The sequence below is a fragment of the Mercenaria mercenaria genome, chromosome 13 (genome assembly GCF_021730395.1).
Source record: "Mercenaria mercenaria strain notata chromosome 13, MADL_Memer_1, whole genome shotgun sequence".
Taxonomy (NCBI): Eukaryota; Metazoa; Mollusca; class Bivalvia; order Venerida; family Veneridae; genus Mercenaria; species Mercenaria mercenaria.
Genome location: NC_069373.1, coordinates 43,789,340 through 43,805,915, shown reverse-complemented (window position 1 = coordinate 43,805,915; position 16,576 = coordinate 43,789,340). Strand labels below are relative to the sequence as shown.

The 16,576-nt window shown below is 35.2% G+C and overlaps 1 protein-coding gene across 14 annotated transcripts in view; it reads left to right on the top strand.

The window, feature by feature from the left end:
* The window catches only part of LOC123528554 (6-phosphofructo-2-kinase/fructose-2,6-bisphosphatase-like), a 130,316-nt gene that overhangs the window by 15,785 nt on the left and 97,955 nt on the right, over nucleotides 1-16,576 (top strand). The window contains exons 1-2 of one of the 14 annotated variants that reach the window (XR_008366757.1): nucleotides 7,616-7,853; nucleotides 9,429-9,818. The exons of 5 other annotated variants lie outside the window; for them this stretch is intronic. Coding sequence is in view for 6 of the 9 variants with exons in the window: in XM_053521640.1 (XP_053377615.1) it covers nucleotides 9,758-9,818 (61 nt within the window). In the remaining 3 variants the exon portion in view is untranslated. Of the gene's footprint in view, nucleotides 1-1,631; nucleotides 2,002-7,122; nucleotides 7,143-7,615; nucleotides 7,854-9,428; nucleotides 9,819-16,576 lie in introns of those variants that run through there. 8 more of the 14 variants (XR_008366756.1, XM_053521640.1, XM_053521639.1 and 5 more) reach the window with 8 other exon arrangements.

Sequence of the window (16,576 nt, the reverse complement as noted above, 5' to 3'; positions counted from 1 at the left end):
TTTGACCTTGATTTTGACCTGGTGACCTACTTACCTACTTTCATATTTCTCGAGCTACAGCCTTCAAATTGGGACAACTTGCATAGTTTTGTGTACCGAAATGAACTTTGACCTTAAGATTAACCTAGTGACCTACTTTCACATTTCTGTAGCTACAGGCTTCAAATTTAGACCACATGCATAGGATTGTGTACCGAAACAAACTTTGACCTTGACATTGACCTAATGACCTACTTTCACATTTTTGAAGGTACAGGCTTTAAATTTGGAGCACATGCATAGATTTGTGTTCTGAAGTGTAATTTGACCTTGATTTTGGCCTAGTGACCTACTTTCACATTTCACAAGCTACAGCCTACAAATTTGGACCACTTGCATAGTTTTGTGTACCGAAATAAACTTTGACCTTAAGATTGACCTAGTGACCTACTTTCAAATTTCTCAAACTACAGCCTTCAAACTTGATGCACATGCATAATTTTGTGTACAAAGAACTTTATCCTTGAAATTGATCTAGTGACCTACTTTCACATTTCTCAAGCTACAGCTTTCGAATTTGGACCACATGCACAGTGTTGTGTACGGAAATGAAATTTGACCTTGAGCTAGTCATTAAGTCTTGAAATTTGGAACACTCAAAAATGGCACATTGGTGGGCGCCAAGATCACTCTGTGATCTCTTGTTACTTAGAATTTTAGGTTAAAGTTTTGATGCACTTTCACTCTGTCTCTGTTATTACTGAATGGGTTTGATTCAAACTTAAAATAATTGTTCAACATCATCACCCACACCATATGACGCAAGGTGCATAACTCTGGCACCAGTATTTAATGAATTATGCCCCTTTTTGCTTAGGATATACTTATATAGTGTTTTGATACATTTTATCTTTACCTCGCTTATTACTTTAAGTTGATATTTTTGACATAGACTCAGGCTATTGTGCAATATCTTCATCCACAATTGGAGACATTAAACACTCCAGTGACAGCTCTAGTTTCCTCAGATGTGCCCAGTTTCACTATCTAGCATCGAAATAGTCGAGCGTGCTATCTCCTGTGACAGCTCTTGTTGTTTTTACTTTTTATGTTAACATTAATTGTGAATGAAACTTTAATGCAATGAATGAATTTGAACAAACTGTAATATTGTGAAATGAATTAACTTTAGTAAAAGGGGGTTGGGTCATTTATATATGTGTATACGGTACATTGGGGAAAAAATATAATACTACTCCTGCACGATAATTTAAACAACAGCATGTTTATATTATTGTTTGTTTGTTATGGTTCTCATGCATTGTTGAACTCAAAAAGATTGTCAATGATAGAAGTTAAGTGCACACTGTAATATTATACAAAAATATTTTCTGTATTGAAACGTTTTAATGAAGAAAAATCATAATAGTCAAACATGTTATCGTTCGAGTTATCGTGCGGGATTTATAGTTGGATGAATTGATACTCTCTTGTTTACAAACAATGAGTGACACATTACCCTATAATTCATTATATAGTATTGAAAGGCAAATCTTCAAGTCACCTTGAAAAACAGCCAATTTTCCATTTAAATGGTTACACTGAGTTTAAAGTGTACTATAGTATAATCAGCATGATTTAAAGGCCTGATAGAATATTTGAGAAAAAAATGCAGTAAAGCAAAAAATGGATTGTCTGAATCTGTTTAAAAACCCAAAATACTTTGGACTTTTATGTCATTCAGTTTATTGTTGACAGATTTTAAATGTATAATGGAACTATTGTTGAGAATTTAGTGTTTACGATATATGTAAATATATGAAACAATATTCCAGGATGATAGCCAGTTAATCAGTGTACAAACAAGCTATATAGCACTACTTAATAACAGACATTCATTATTAGTATTGTTGGGGAATAGGTTGTCAATAGGTGTGTGAGTACTAGTGAATGTACATGTGCCAAGTGAAGGAATACTAATATTAGTCTGATTCAAGATGCCATGTATGTTGGGGGGCATTGGTAAGTGATTAAAACATTTTCTCTTTTATTTGTCAAGATTACTCCAAACTTTATAGATTTTAGTCTTTATTAGGGGTTCCTTAAGCTGACTGATTATTAAAAGTACTGGACTTTTTAATCACTGGCACTTTACCTCTGGGGGTTGGAAACTTGTTTTAAATGTGAATAAGTTCTTTTTTTTTGTGATAAACTATTTAGTGGTTCTACCCAGTAGTCTGCTCAAGTCTGTACATGTTATGTTATATAATACCTGGATATCTGGGTGGTTATCTGGGGACTCTTCTGTGAAGCTGTAAAGTTGCTAAAGGACACCAAATTATGGCTATGTGAGTTAAAACCCAAGGAAAGGTTTAAAGATCCTAGTTTTGGTTTCAGTTTTTAGCTATGAGTCAACAGTCATTCATACAGAGAGTGGCAGTCACATGCATTCATAAAAGACATTATACATGCTGATTGTACTGCCTCCATACTGCCTCCACTTCCCTACTCCCCCCTCCCCCCTAACGTCCTGCAAAGATAATGTATATTGTTTTGCACATCGCACATATGATTGTGCTTAAAACAACCATATATATATATATTTTTCTAAGAACATAGAATACATACAATTAAATATAGATCCTTTGCTATCCTAGCTGTAGCAAAATAGGAAGTGGTTTTCTAGGAATAGTATACCAAGTTGAACAACAGGGTCATGTTAATTTACTGAAAATAACTTGCCTTTTTGTTTATATTGTTGAAGTAACTCAATACTAAGCTGTCAATAGAAATGTTAACAACAAGAAGTTCTATTTGATTTGAAAAGAAGTGTACAGCTTGTTAAATACTAGCAGGTAAAAGGGAGGTAATTACAAAATTTTATAAGAAGACAATGAAACATCATTTTTTCCTAGACGTCTGGTTCTGATTTGACACATATTTTTGTAACTTAAAAAATCTGTAAATAATAGGTTGTGGCAAGTTGTTTGAAAGCGAGTCATCCTACTGGTTGAGCTGCTTAAAAAATGCCTGCAGTTAACTGAGAAATAAATATTTTTATCCACAGTGTTAATTTTAAAGTCTGTTAAAAGGGGTAATGAAGGTGTGTACAGAGTCTGGTAGTGGACTATGAAGCATCTAGCTGAAGCTGTCTTAGTTGGGTACAGAACATATTTCCGAGTTGCTATCGGTAAATCAGCTCAATTTTCAATTGCTCAGATGCTTCGGCATGTCTACGGCACTGATATTTATTTTGCAAATCACACTCATCCTGCAGGACAAGCACTACAGCAAATGCCACTCTCTTGGAGTTGGTTTGTTTACAGATTTATGAGCATGAAGAGTGAAAAATGTCATAATATGTTGCATTCATGTGATTTTGAACCATAGATATTTCTACAGGTTAACCAGTGGTTATATTGCCATAGGTTGAGAGTGGTAAACCATGGATTTAACATTTGCAACAGTTGGCACCACTGCCAAAGCATGTCCACATTCCAGACAGTGGACAAGCATGGTGGGTTACAAGTTAAGCATGGATGACCGTAGTTATTCAGACAGTGGTAAAGCATTGATTATGGTCATTAAGACAGCGGTAAGCCATAACTGACCATAGTCATTAAGACATTGATTAAACATAGTAACTGTTGAGCATGTTCACTGAAACATATGTTGAGCATTGTTGACCACGGTCATTGAGACATATGTTGAGAATTGTTGACCATGGTCATTGAGACAGTGTTTAAACATGGTTGGCTATGATGAAGACAATGGTTTTAAGCATAGTTGACCTTGGTCATTGAGACATTGGTTAAACATGGTTGACTATAGTCATGAAGACAATGGTTGAGCATAGTTGACCATGGTCATTGAGACAATGGTTAAGCATAGTTGACCATGGTCATTGAGACAATGGTTAAGCATAGTTGACCATGGTCATTGAGGCATTGGCTAAACGTGGTTGACTTTAGTCATGAAGACAATGGTTTTAAGCATAGTTGACCATGGTCATTGAGACAATGGTTGAGCATAGTTGACCATGGTCATTGAGACAATGGTTAAGCATAGTTGACCATGATCATTGAGGCATTGGTTAAACATGGTTGACTTTAGTCATGAAGACAGTGGTTTCAGCATAGTTGACCATGGTCATTGAGACAATGGTTGAGCATAGTTGACCATGGTCATTGAGACAATGGTTAAGCATAGTTGACCATGGTCATTGAGACAATGGTTAAGCATAGTTGACCATGGTCATTGAGACATTGGTTAAACATGGTTTGCTAAGGTCATTGGGGCAATGGTTTTAAGCATAGTTGACCATGATCATTGAGACATTTGTTAAACATGGTTGGCTGTGGTCATTAAGACAATGGTTTTAGGCATAGCTGATCATTGGTTGAGCATTGTTTACCATGGTCATTGAGACAGTGTTTAAGCATGGTTGGCTATGATTATTTAGACAATTGTTTTAAGCATAGTTGACCATGTTCATTGAGACATTGGTTAAACATGGTTGGCTATGGTCATTGAGACATTGGTTAAACATTGTTTGCTAAGGTCATTGGGACAATAGTTTTAAGCATTGTTTTCCAATGTCATTGAGACAATAATTAAACATGGTTGGCAAAGGTCATGAAGACAATGGTTTTAAGCATTGTTGACCATGGTCTTGAGACAGTGGTTGAGCATTGTTGACCATGGTCATTGAGGCAACGGTTAAACATGGTTGACTATAGTCATGAAGACAATGGTTTTCAGCATAGTTGACCATGGTCATTAAGACAATGGTTTTCAGCATAGTTGACCATGGTCATTGAGACAATGGTTAAGCAAAGTTGACCATGATCATTGAGACAGTGGTTAAGCATAGTTGACCATGGTCATTGAGACATTGGTTAAACATGGTTTGCTAAGGTCATTGGGGCAATGGTTTTAAGCATACATGTAGTTGACCATGGTCATTGAGACAATGGTTTTAAGCATAGTTGACCATGGTCATTGAGACATTGGTTTAGCATAGTTGACCATGGTCATTGAGATAGTGGTTGAGCAAAGTTGACCATGGTCATTGAGACATTGGTTTAACATGGTTTGCTAAGGTCAGTGGGACAATGGTTTTAAGCATTGTTTTCCAATGTCATTGAGACAATAGTTAATAATTGCACAACAAAGGAAACGAAAAACAACAACCTTGCTGTAATACCGTTAAATGAATGATCACTCTATTTTAGAAATTTAGCAGGGTAAAGGTTAAACATACAAATCAGATGATTTACAAACTCATTTTCAAAGCCTCTGTCACAAATGTCAATGTTCCTTCAGTAACTGTTGCAAATCCAATGTTTATGATGATGTCTAACTGAACTTTGGAATGTAAATCAGTGGAGGTAACTCCAGCAGATACTTTTATACACAGTTCCATTTATGTCCCTTTGCTCCAAAACATACTATGTACACCTAATAAAGATCCTTGGGCATTGCATTTTGCAAAAGGGTTGGAATGTTTTTATATACGCCCGTTTGAAATACGGACATATGGGAACGCCCCTGGCAGGCGTTTTTTTTTTTGGCATCCACAGACTTTGTCTGGAGCATATCTTCTTCATGCATGGAGGAACTTTGATGTAACTTGGCACAATTGTTCACCATCATGAGACTGAGTGTCATGCGCAAGAACCAGGTCCCTAGGTCTTAGGTCAAGGTTACATTTAGAGGTCAAAGGATACAAGAATGAACACTTTGTCCGGAACATTTCTTCTTCATGCATGGAGGGATTTTGATATAACTTGGCCCAAATGTTCACCATCATGAGTTGGAGTGTCATATGCAAGAACCAGGTTCCTAGATCACACTTAGAGGCCAAAGGTCAGATACAAGAATGACTTTGTCCTGAGCATTTCTTCTTCATGCATGGAGGGGTTTTGATATAACTTGGCACAAATGTTCACCACCGGAGGCGGAGTGTCATGCTCAGTTCCCTTCATTATATTACTTCCCTTTGTTGTTACTATAGATAGCTTATATTGTAACTTCTTCATTACTAGTCGTAGGGAAAAGTCGAGACCACTTCCTGTAGTACAACATGTATGTTACATCCAATTTTGAGGTGTATTTTGACCTATCTCTGCCTGGTCAGGATTTTTGTGTGGACTATATACATTGGAATTATAATTGACCGTAGGGAAAAATCAAGACCACTTTCCTGTGGTACAACATAGATGTCACTTTCAAATTTTAGGTATATTTTAAGGTATCTCTCTCTACCTGGTAAGGATTTTTTTTGTGGACTTAGAAAAACAAGGGAATTACAATAATTACTACACAACCACAGAATTAAAATTCCATTTGCAAATACAGGCGCTAGTGTAAAGAAATTTGCTATGACGTACGTATATTGTGACATTCTGGCACTCTTGTTACTGAGGAGACCAGTTAAATATAATTATATATTATATATTTCAAAATTTTGCAAGTGAATAAAAGAAAAGTGAAACTTCTAGTGAAAGAATTTAAACAAAATATTTTTGATTAAAAGGATGAAGTGATTAGTAAGAGGGGCACTTAATCGAGATGAAATTTTAAGTATTCAGGAGATTATTAAAAATTGAAATTAAATGTAAAAAGTAACTATTTAGCCTCCTAGCAACCAGGCTGGTTAACTTTTTGTGTTCAGTAAACAACAGCCACCTTTAATATCAACAGTGCATTTTCTGGCTTGAAAAGATTGAAGATTTTTGTTTGATTACCTCAGAAAGTATGTAAATGGCAACGCTTTCTTATGTCAGTAGTCCCAATTGTGGTTAGCTTGCATCTAAGGTGGAGCGTAAGACAGTGAATTGAAAGATGGCTGTTTGATCACCAGGCAAGAGTTGTCTTGTGCTCTCGGTGCTGATTCAGACAGAAGACAGTATGTTTGTTGTCATATGTACTTCATACTGGGAACAAGCAGTTTAGTTTGTGCAGGAACATTGGTTAGATAATTGACAAAATTTATGTAGAGAAAAAATAATGTTAAACAAAAATCAAGCAAATCCTTATGTAAGGGAGGTAATTAGTTTATGCATAATTTGTAAGTTAGTTTGAGTTAATTTTCTTACTGATTTATGAAGTTTTTCGGAATTGAAGAAAGCTACTTCAGACAGAAAATTTATGACCATTTGGTAAGAAGAAATTTGTACTACAGTACAGTGCAGGCATGCTTTTAGTTTTGTTAGTGGCCCCTACAACAAAGTACACTACTGCAATATTTTGAATTTAATTGGTTTTTATACCAAAGAAGCTATCGAAAGGCTCTTTAACCATTGTGAAGTTAAACAATAAACAAGTCTTTGAAACTCAGTTATTTCAAACCCAGATGCCAAGTTGGTATAATTATAGGAAGCTTTTTTCTCTACTTCATCGCATGTATGCTGGTGTATATATATATATATATATATATATATCTCTCTCTCTCTCTCTCTCTCTCTCTCTTGCTTATTGACCTCTGTGTAAAGTACTTATTGATCTCTAGGCAAAGTTATAAAAAGATTGCCTGCAGTAGAGTAAAAATTATTGAAGGTCAAAATCTTTTAGAATTACTTCCCTTTGTAAGTATGTCAAGGCCATGTATATATCTTTATTTATGGATACTTGCAGCTGATATTTGTTTACATACCGGTTTCAATCAAGTTTCATACCGAGCAGTGCGAAACATCAATTGAAAATCTTTAATTGTGGGATATTTACAGGAGAAGTGGAGAAATAGAATAATTAGAAGGAATTGTTTTAATTGTTTATGATATATTAACTTTTAAGATCTTTTGTAAGCTAATTTAGTGATATCCAGGAAGTGATTGTGCAAGTTTTTAAAGTTCACATTTTATACTGCTGAAGTAATTATACAATTGCTATTAAATTTGCTGTAAAGGAAATATATTTATGAAATTATGAAAGCATGAAAGCAGCTTCAAAGAAAATTTCAGCTTTACTCAACATTATGGAACATTAATTTTATATGAACATTAACCGATTCATAAAAAAATCTGAAGCACCATACACACAGAATGCAGACTGTTCATTTATAGCGATTGCACTTGATTGTTCTACTTTCTGTTTAGAGTGCTGATAAGTTGTGATTTAGTTGTAGCTTACCTGAGCACAAAGTATTGTGATACACCTGTGTCTTGTCATTGTATCGTGCATTGTCTGTAAGTTTTACTTTTAACCTTCTTGAGGTCACAATTTTGGCCTAATCTTCATGAACCTTGGTCAAAATGTTTCCCTTAATAAAATCTCGGAATAATTTAACTGGGTTATCAGGGTGAAGATCTAGACCACTTTGTCATATCATAGAAAAACACTCTCAAGATGCCACATTTTCTACCTGATCTTCAAAACGTTTGTCTCTATGAAGTCTTGGTTATCATAGGCTAAAAACTGAGTCACTAGGTCAAATCATAGAAAAACTGTGGGTAACATTCTGGAAGCAACGTTCTCTACTTTATTTTCACAAAACCTTATCTATATCTAGTTCTTCTTCGAAACTGGAAAAAGTCATCAGGTCAAATCATAAAAAAAGTCTTGTTAACTCTCTAAAAGTTATATTTTTTTGTCTGATCTTCGTAAAACTTTGTCAGAAGTTTTTCTCATTGAGACCTAGGTGAAGTTAAAATATTTGTTATTATGATAGAAAAATACAAAGCCACTAGGTCAAGTAACAGTAAAACCTGTTTAACATATTCTGCCTGATTTTCATAAAACTTTGCCAGAAAGATTTTCTCTATGAAATCAAGGTCAGGTTCTTAAACATGGTTTTCTAGGGAGAAAAACTATGTTACTAGGTCAAATTACAGAATAAAACCCTTGTTAACTTTTTACCAGAAGTCCATGAAACTTGGTATTTTATGTCTTCTTGAAATCTAGGTTATTTACAAAGCAAGGTCAACTGAGGTCAAAAACTAGGTCAGTAGGTTAGTTCGTTGAGACAACATTTGATACACAACCTTATGAAATTTTGACAGAATGTTTCTCTTTATAAATTATATATGTAAAGTCTGAACCAGTTTCATGTTGGGTCAAAAACTAGGTCACCAGGTCAGATCATTGAAAATCTTTGTCAGCATTCTGCTTTTCATAAGACTTAGTGAGAAAGTGTACTTCAACAAAAACCTTGACCAACTTGGATATTAAGTTTCTAGAATAAGAAACTAGGTCAGGTGAGCAATACAGGGCTTTCATTGTCCTCTTGCCAAGAACCAGTCTTATGTAAAAAGTATATTTTCCACAGTTTAAAACTGGAAAGCATAATAACCTAAGTTAAGAAACAAAAGTTTTAGCATGATATAGCATTTAAACTTATCAAGTATTTATACAGTTTATTGCATGGTTGAGTTTTGCTGAGTAGGAATTTGTTATTGAATCTTTTTTTTATATCCGTGTCGAACTCTCGTTATTACTATATTTTATAGGTAAACCGAATCATATTTAAGCAAGCGAGGTAGAAGTATAGTTTAAAATCTTTGAAAACAACTTTTAAATAAGGTATAGTTATTGTACTAAGTAAATGTATAAATTACACTTTGATGACGTAATGACATGACTTATGTTAGTGATATTACATATAACGTTTCATCAAAATCATCTGTTTGGCAACAAACTGGAGAGCATTTGGACTTTGATGATGCAACAAGCCATCACATTTGTTATTCATAAAAATTGTTACTTGGACATACGTATATAAGGAGTTGAAATTTAGTTAGAGTTGTGATAAAAAAATTGTTTCGTTAAAAGTTAAAAAATGAATTCATCCGGTGCGCCAAAGCTGCCGAAATCTCACAGACATGGAAGATGCGGATCAGGTATCTTTTTACTGCATTCATTTGAAGTTCTTTAGCTCATGATCTTAGATATTATTTTGTTATGTACATTTGTTGCAAAAAACAAAATGACATCTAAAGGTAAAATGCAAAAATGTAGAAAATGTTTTCTTGCACAAAAGTTCTTATTAAAGTCCTATTTTAAGATCTGTTGGTTTTTTTTTCAAGGCTTCTAGTCTTGAAAATGATTTCATCTTTTTTTCATAATTATTGACAGTAAAGTCTTTACAAAAAACATATTTAATATAAAGGGTCTTTGTGTGCATGTGGCCATAATTCACAGGTTGAAAATGTATAATGTTCAATTTGATAATGATACCAGTGTTTCTTATGGTAAGGTGTAACTGTTCAAAGGTGGCCTTCAGGACAGGTTTGACTGTATTCCTGTTATTTTACTGAATTCCTGTTAATTTCCTTAATTCCTCTTAATTTACTGAATTCCTGAACCTTTGCCATCTTAGCAAACTCCTTGAGGTGCAAGAATGTAGTTAACCTCAAAGGGAAAAACAAGAACAAGGAAAAGTCAAAAGAATATAAACAATATATACATAAAACTTGACACTGACATTATACTTGCATTTTTATCATTCCTGAAGACAGAATATGTTGTCTTCCCAGATTAAATGATATTTTGCTGTATTCTTGATCCTAATTTACTTCTCCCTTGGTTTTTTTGCATTCACAGTGTAACACCTATCATTTGAGAATACACAGGCTTTAACCATTTCTAAAATGGACTGGTCCATCTTTCAATTTGGACAGTGCCATTTATTATTTTAAGGGGTGTTACTGAAACTTTACTGACAGAATAGCAAACAGTGCAGGCTGATCATGGTCTGCATTGGTCGCAAAGGCAGAAGGTTAAAGGTTAAAGTACTCAGAAGATCTGCAGATAGTTTGATAATTCTCCACCGATTCCTGTGGGGAAGTTGTGAATTATTTCAGGAGGATAGATCAATATGGGTATAGGGTAGAATATATTGAACACTCTTGACCGTTGTGTAACTCGGGGCCACTGTGGTCGAGTGGTTAAGGTCGCTGACTTCGAATCACTTGCCCCTCACCCTTGTGGGTTTGGGCCCCAATCTAGGCATGGAATTCTTCATGTGATGAAGTATTACACAGATGGGTACCTCAGCTTGAGTCTTCCTCCACCAGCAAAGTCAGAAAGTTGCCATATTACCTATATTGTATTGGTTCGATGTTAAACCCAACAAAAAGAATGTTAAAACTATGCTTAGTAAACTGCAATACAGATTTGAGAGATAAACAAAAACAAAGCAGTCAGTCAGTCAAATTCTTGACAATGGAACATAGCATAGTTGATGTTCTTGAATACCTTTGAAAGGACAGTTGATACAGTATACTCTTGAGTTGTAAAAGAAAACTGCATTCAGAAAATAAAAAGGGCAGTTATAAGATAGGCTAGTCGATCTTAGGATACTGAGAGGGTTCTACTCGTCAGGATGTCGGCAATGGTGTCCACATCTGTGTATGCATCACTTCATATCCCACTAACCACTGACTGCTTTGAGTGCGGGAGGTCGTGGGTTCGATCCCCGGTCACGTCATACCAAAGACGTAAATAATGGTACTAGTAGCTTCCTCGCTTGGCACTCCGCATTAAGAGGATAGTGCTAGGACTGGTCAACCTGGTGTCAGTATAATGTGACTGGGTGGGGTATCATGCCACGTGTCTACGGCATGATATGTCAATGAGGCAGCACTATAAAGTTGGGCATTGTGCTCACTGCTACAAGTAGACACTGTCGTTTATATGACTGAAAAATTGTTTAAACTGGAACACACACACACACACACACACTAACCACTGCATGTATTGGATTAAAACTTTGCATCCAAGTCATCAGACTTACTGAACTTATCAAGTTAGGAAACTCTTGATTAAATTTAATTCAAATTATGGCCCTTTCGCGACTTAGAAAATTAGGTTGAAGTTTTGCAACTAACTGCATAGCAGTATTTCAGTAACAATTACATGAATTACCAGTAGATAGAAACCTAAAATAGTGCTTTCAGTTACAGACTGAAATAACTAAGGTTGGATTTAATGTAAGTTATAAAGTTTTACATGCAGCAGTCAGATTGCTACATTTATTGGATTAGAAGACTAGATAGCTTTCTTATTGGCAGTTCTTAGAAATTACTTCATAATTTATTGTACCCCCCCCCCCCCCCCCCCCCCCCCCCCCCCCCCCCCAAGGGGTGGGGGGGCTATACTGGTTTCAGGTTGTCTGTCTGTCCGTAGACACAATCTTGTGCGCACCATCTCTCCTTATCCCCTTGACACAATTTAATGAAACTTCATACAAGTGATCAGTACCAGCAGTAGTTGTGCATGGGGCATGTTAGGTTCTTTTAGAAAAAAAATTTGCAGAGTTATGGGACTTTGTTTTTTTTGTTACTATACTATATACATAGGCACAATCTTGTGCGCACCATCTCTCCTCATCCCCTTGACACAATTTAATGAAACTTCACACAAGTGATCAGTACCAACAGTAGTTGTGCATGGGGCATGTTAGGTTCTTTTAGAAAAAAAATTTGCAGAGTTATGAGGACTTTGTTTTTTTGTTACTAATACTCAATTGTACCATATGTACCACAATCCTTGTGCAGCACCATCATTTACTTCTCATCATAACCCCTCCTATCCTGACACAATTTAATGAAACTTCACACAAGTGATCAGTACCAACAGTAGTTGTGCATGGGGCATGTTAGGTTCTTTCAGCGACAAAAATTGCAAAGTTATGGGACTTTGTTTCTTGTTAACATACTATGTACATACAGTCTGCATATGCAATCTTGTGCGTGCCTAATCTACCAAATCTTTGCACACAATTTAATGAAACTTCACACAAGTGATCAGTACCAACCCTAGTTGTGCATGGTGCATGTTACATTCTTTTAGATAAATATTCTGCATAGTTATGGGACTTTGTTTTTTGTTACTATACTGTATACATACAGTCTATATACATACTGTCCACATAATTATGCAATCTTGTGTGCGTCAAATTGCAATGTACTGTGTCAGTGCATGCAGGGGGTACATTCATCACCTTTAGTGATCGCTCTAGTTGACTTTGTTTGATTTTGAAAATTTTGTTGAAGTTTTGAATGCAAATTCCTGTCATTTCAGTAATAAAATTTGAATTTGTAATGAATTGTTATATGATAATCAGTTACCTAAGTCTTTCAAGTTACGGTCCTTGTTCCAGTTACAAGTTTCCGAGTAGACAGGTGTCAAGGATGCAGTCTTACAGTCTTTGTTAGATAGCCGGGTATCAAATCGTTATTATTTCATTGAATACAATGCACTTGAACAGGATGTTGGGATCATTTTACTAGGATGTATTAAACATGTCCATAATATTTTTACTGAAGCAGATAAACTGTTTTTTGATGGTTAGACAAACCATGATATTTAAGGATTTTAGTGGTTTAAACTTTGTCAGCCTGTTTTTAAGAACTTCTGTACATGCAGAATAATACCTAAAGTCCCTAATCCCACTCATGTACAGAAGTTCTTAAAAACAGTGCAGAACCATAGCTAATAAAGCATATTGTTGACTTGTTACGTTAATAACTAATGTTACATGAGTGGAAGTAGGAACTTTAGATGTTGTTCTCTGCACATATATGAAAGCATCCCCACTTGTGTTGGATGAAGACCTTTAGATACTGGGCCAATTTGTTTCCCTTTTGCGGCGTACCCTGTTTCACCATGGGTAACTAGCTAGGTGTTTGTTTGGGCTTCCAGGTACTACAAGGGTCTGACTAGTGTAAGCCATTGTTTGCAGATCTTACGGGATAGGCTAAACGGCAAATTATACATTTTCGCAATTTGAATTCAGGTAATGATTTGGAAATTTGGGGTTTAATACCAGTAAAGACAGAAACATACTGCAAGTTAATTATTGAAAATATACTCATTTGGAACAGGCCACATTAGAAAATCATAACAAACAAGAAATTTGCAGGTCTCGTGGCTTGGGTATCCCCAAGTGTTCGTTTATTGAAAAACAGCTAGAATTTTTTTCATGGTGCTCACGTGACCAGCGTGTCTAGTGTCATTGACAAGGATATAGGAAAGCTGTCTAAAACCTTAAAAACTTTGAAATGCAGTAAGAAACTTTGTACTGCAATAAAAATATTTGTCAAGCAATTAAATTTGGATGTCAGTTAGAACGGATTTATCTGCCGTTTATATCATATGAAAAATTTTAATGTTAACTTAGATATATAGATATGGAGTATAAGTTGCTACTTTGAAAATATTTTGATGTGTATCTGATGGTATGCCTCTTTAAAGAAAAGTAATGGGAAAGACATACATAACAACACATGCACACAAATGATAAATATTTCATAACATTCCAGAAACAATCGGGCACAGACCTGTACCTGGATTTTCAAATTCTTCTAGAAAATTCCTGTACACTTTTGAAACTGGAGACAATCCTTAATTTCTTTTTTTATTGCTAATGAAATTTACAATAATTATTCTTCCCTGAAGGTTCAGAGAGGGATTGAAGCAGTAAATATAATTAGGAAACCATCAATTTTTCATGTTTTGTTTCTTCAAAATACTGTTTCTATTATGGTTCTAGAACTGTGCCAGAACTACTTTCAGAAAATACGGTAAATTGCTCATCTATGTTAGTAAAACATTTAGTGGTGTCAGACCAATAATAGAAATTTGGTAGCGGATTTAAAACAAAATGTGAAAGTGTTCATAGATTTTGATTGACAAAACAGAGATGTTGACAAAAAATGATCTACCATTGGTCACTAGCCAGATTTCTGGAATGGGCATTTGTTAATAATGGTGTTTATGCTCACGTCTGTCAGTCAGTAGAACATACAGTTTCCTGTCAAACTTCGTGCAATGATTGCATGTGGTCAGCATGTGACTCCCACTATTTTGTTTGAGTCATGCAGTCAAAAGTCAAGGTAGCAGTGATCTATAAATTAAAAATGGATTCCAAATAATAAGTGTTTTGCTCCCATAGCCTACATGTGAAGATTGCCTGCAGTCAAGTGTCATGAGGCATATTGTTGAAAGGGTCAGTAAATCAAAGGTCAATGTCAAAGAGATTTCCTGGACTGAAAACGGTTTTTGATTGATAACTGAGGAATGCTTGAGCTTTAGGTGATCCAACTTGTTCATATATTTGCATGATATTGTAGTCATTGGGAGACCTTTTAGTTTTTATGGTCAGTAAGTAGAAGGTCAAGGTCACAGTGATGTCAAGACTGAAAATGGTTTCCAATCAAAGAATGTTTAAATGTCAAGCTTCATAGGATGATTGCCAGCGGTTAGTAGATAATAGCTGTTGTTTTTGGGGATTAATAGTCAAAGGTCAAGGTCACAGTGACTTGAGGCTTATAACAGTTTTTAATAAAAAAAAACAAAAACAACAACTAGAGAATACTTGACCCTACGGCAGCAAACCATTGTAAAATGATATTTAATATGTTGCAGATTAGGTTTCTTCTACTGTTCTTGGGGTCGTGAGGCCAAATGCAAATATCCAGCATACTTGATATTGTAAACTTCATACCCATTTACCTGTGACAGACCATCACCAGGGGCATATCTTTTATTTTACACCAAGCCCTGTCCATATGTATTTTGATAGATTCTGAATTGTCAAAACTCCGGACTACTATTTTATCAATTTCCACATGTTTCCTGACTAAGGAGTTAGTTCAACTTTGATTATTTATTGAACAGCTTTTCAGCTGTTACTTCACAGTTGGTTAGATAGCATTCTGATCCTGAAAAATAGTGAAACTGTTATAAGGACATTGATTTTGATCATCCTTTACACACCATGGTTATACTAGCCATAGATGATAATACTATATCATATTTTTTGAAATCATTTCATGGACAAAACTTTTTGGATTTCCACAGACTGATATTGGACATAGATTAATTCGTCACTACATTCAACAAAATTTAAAAGATATATCAGCACTATCTACATGGTTTACTGCCTTTCAATAGATGAATACTCTATGATTATCAGATTTTGTGAAATCATTTCATGGACACAAAATTTTGTGGATTTGGCCAAAACAGCTTTTTCATGGAAATTTCATGTTCTGAAAATAAATTTGAGTTAACCATTTAAAGTTTAATAGCAGATCATTTATTTCACCCATTAATATTAATGAGTTCACAATGTCTGGCTGGCCACATTACACAATATACAATTCAGGAATAGAATTTATCTGGGCTTTTTGCAGCCGCAAATTTTTGAGAGTACAAAAAACTCAAATTTGCAAAATATTATCTTTACTCGCAATTTTGTTCTAACATTTTTGGTAGAAATTTTATATACATAAATATATGGTTATCACAAGTGCTTGATTTGGGTGCTGCAAGATCCTTGAACATTTTCCACCTCTATACAGTCTAACCTGTCTTAAGCAGACAGTCAGGGGAAACAGACAATTTGACTGCTTAAGCCAGGTGACCGCTGATCAGAGGGGCAGCCAGTAAGGCAGTATATATATATTTCAGACTTCTGACCAGTGTTCAATCATGAATTTAGGCCCGTTTCTTTTTCGTTTTACTCTTATCATTTTACCAGGATACTCTGACGTGTATTTACCTTCGCAATACTAATGGTCTTCTTAGTAATCAACAACTCTAACAAAAACGTCATTTAGTTTGGCTCGCGGAAACTAATTCGCTAAGGAGT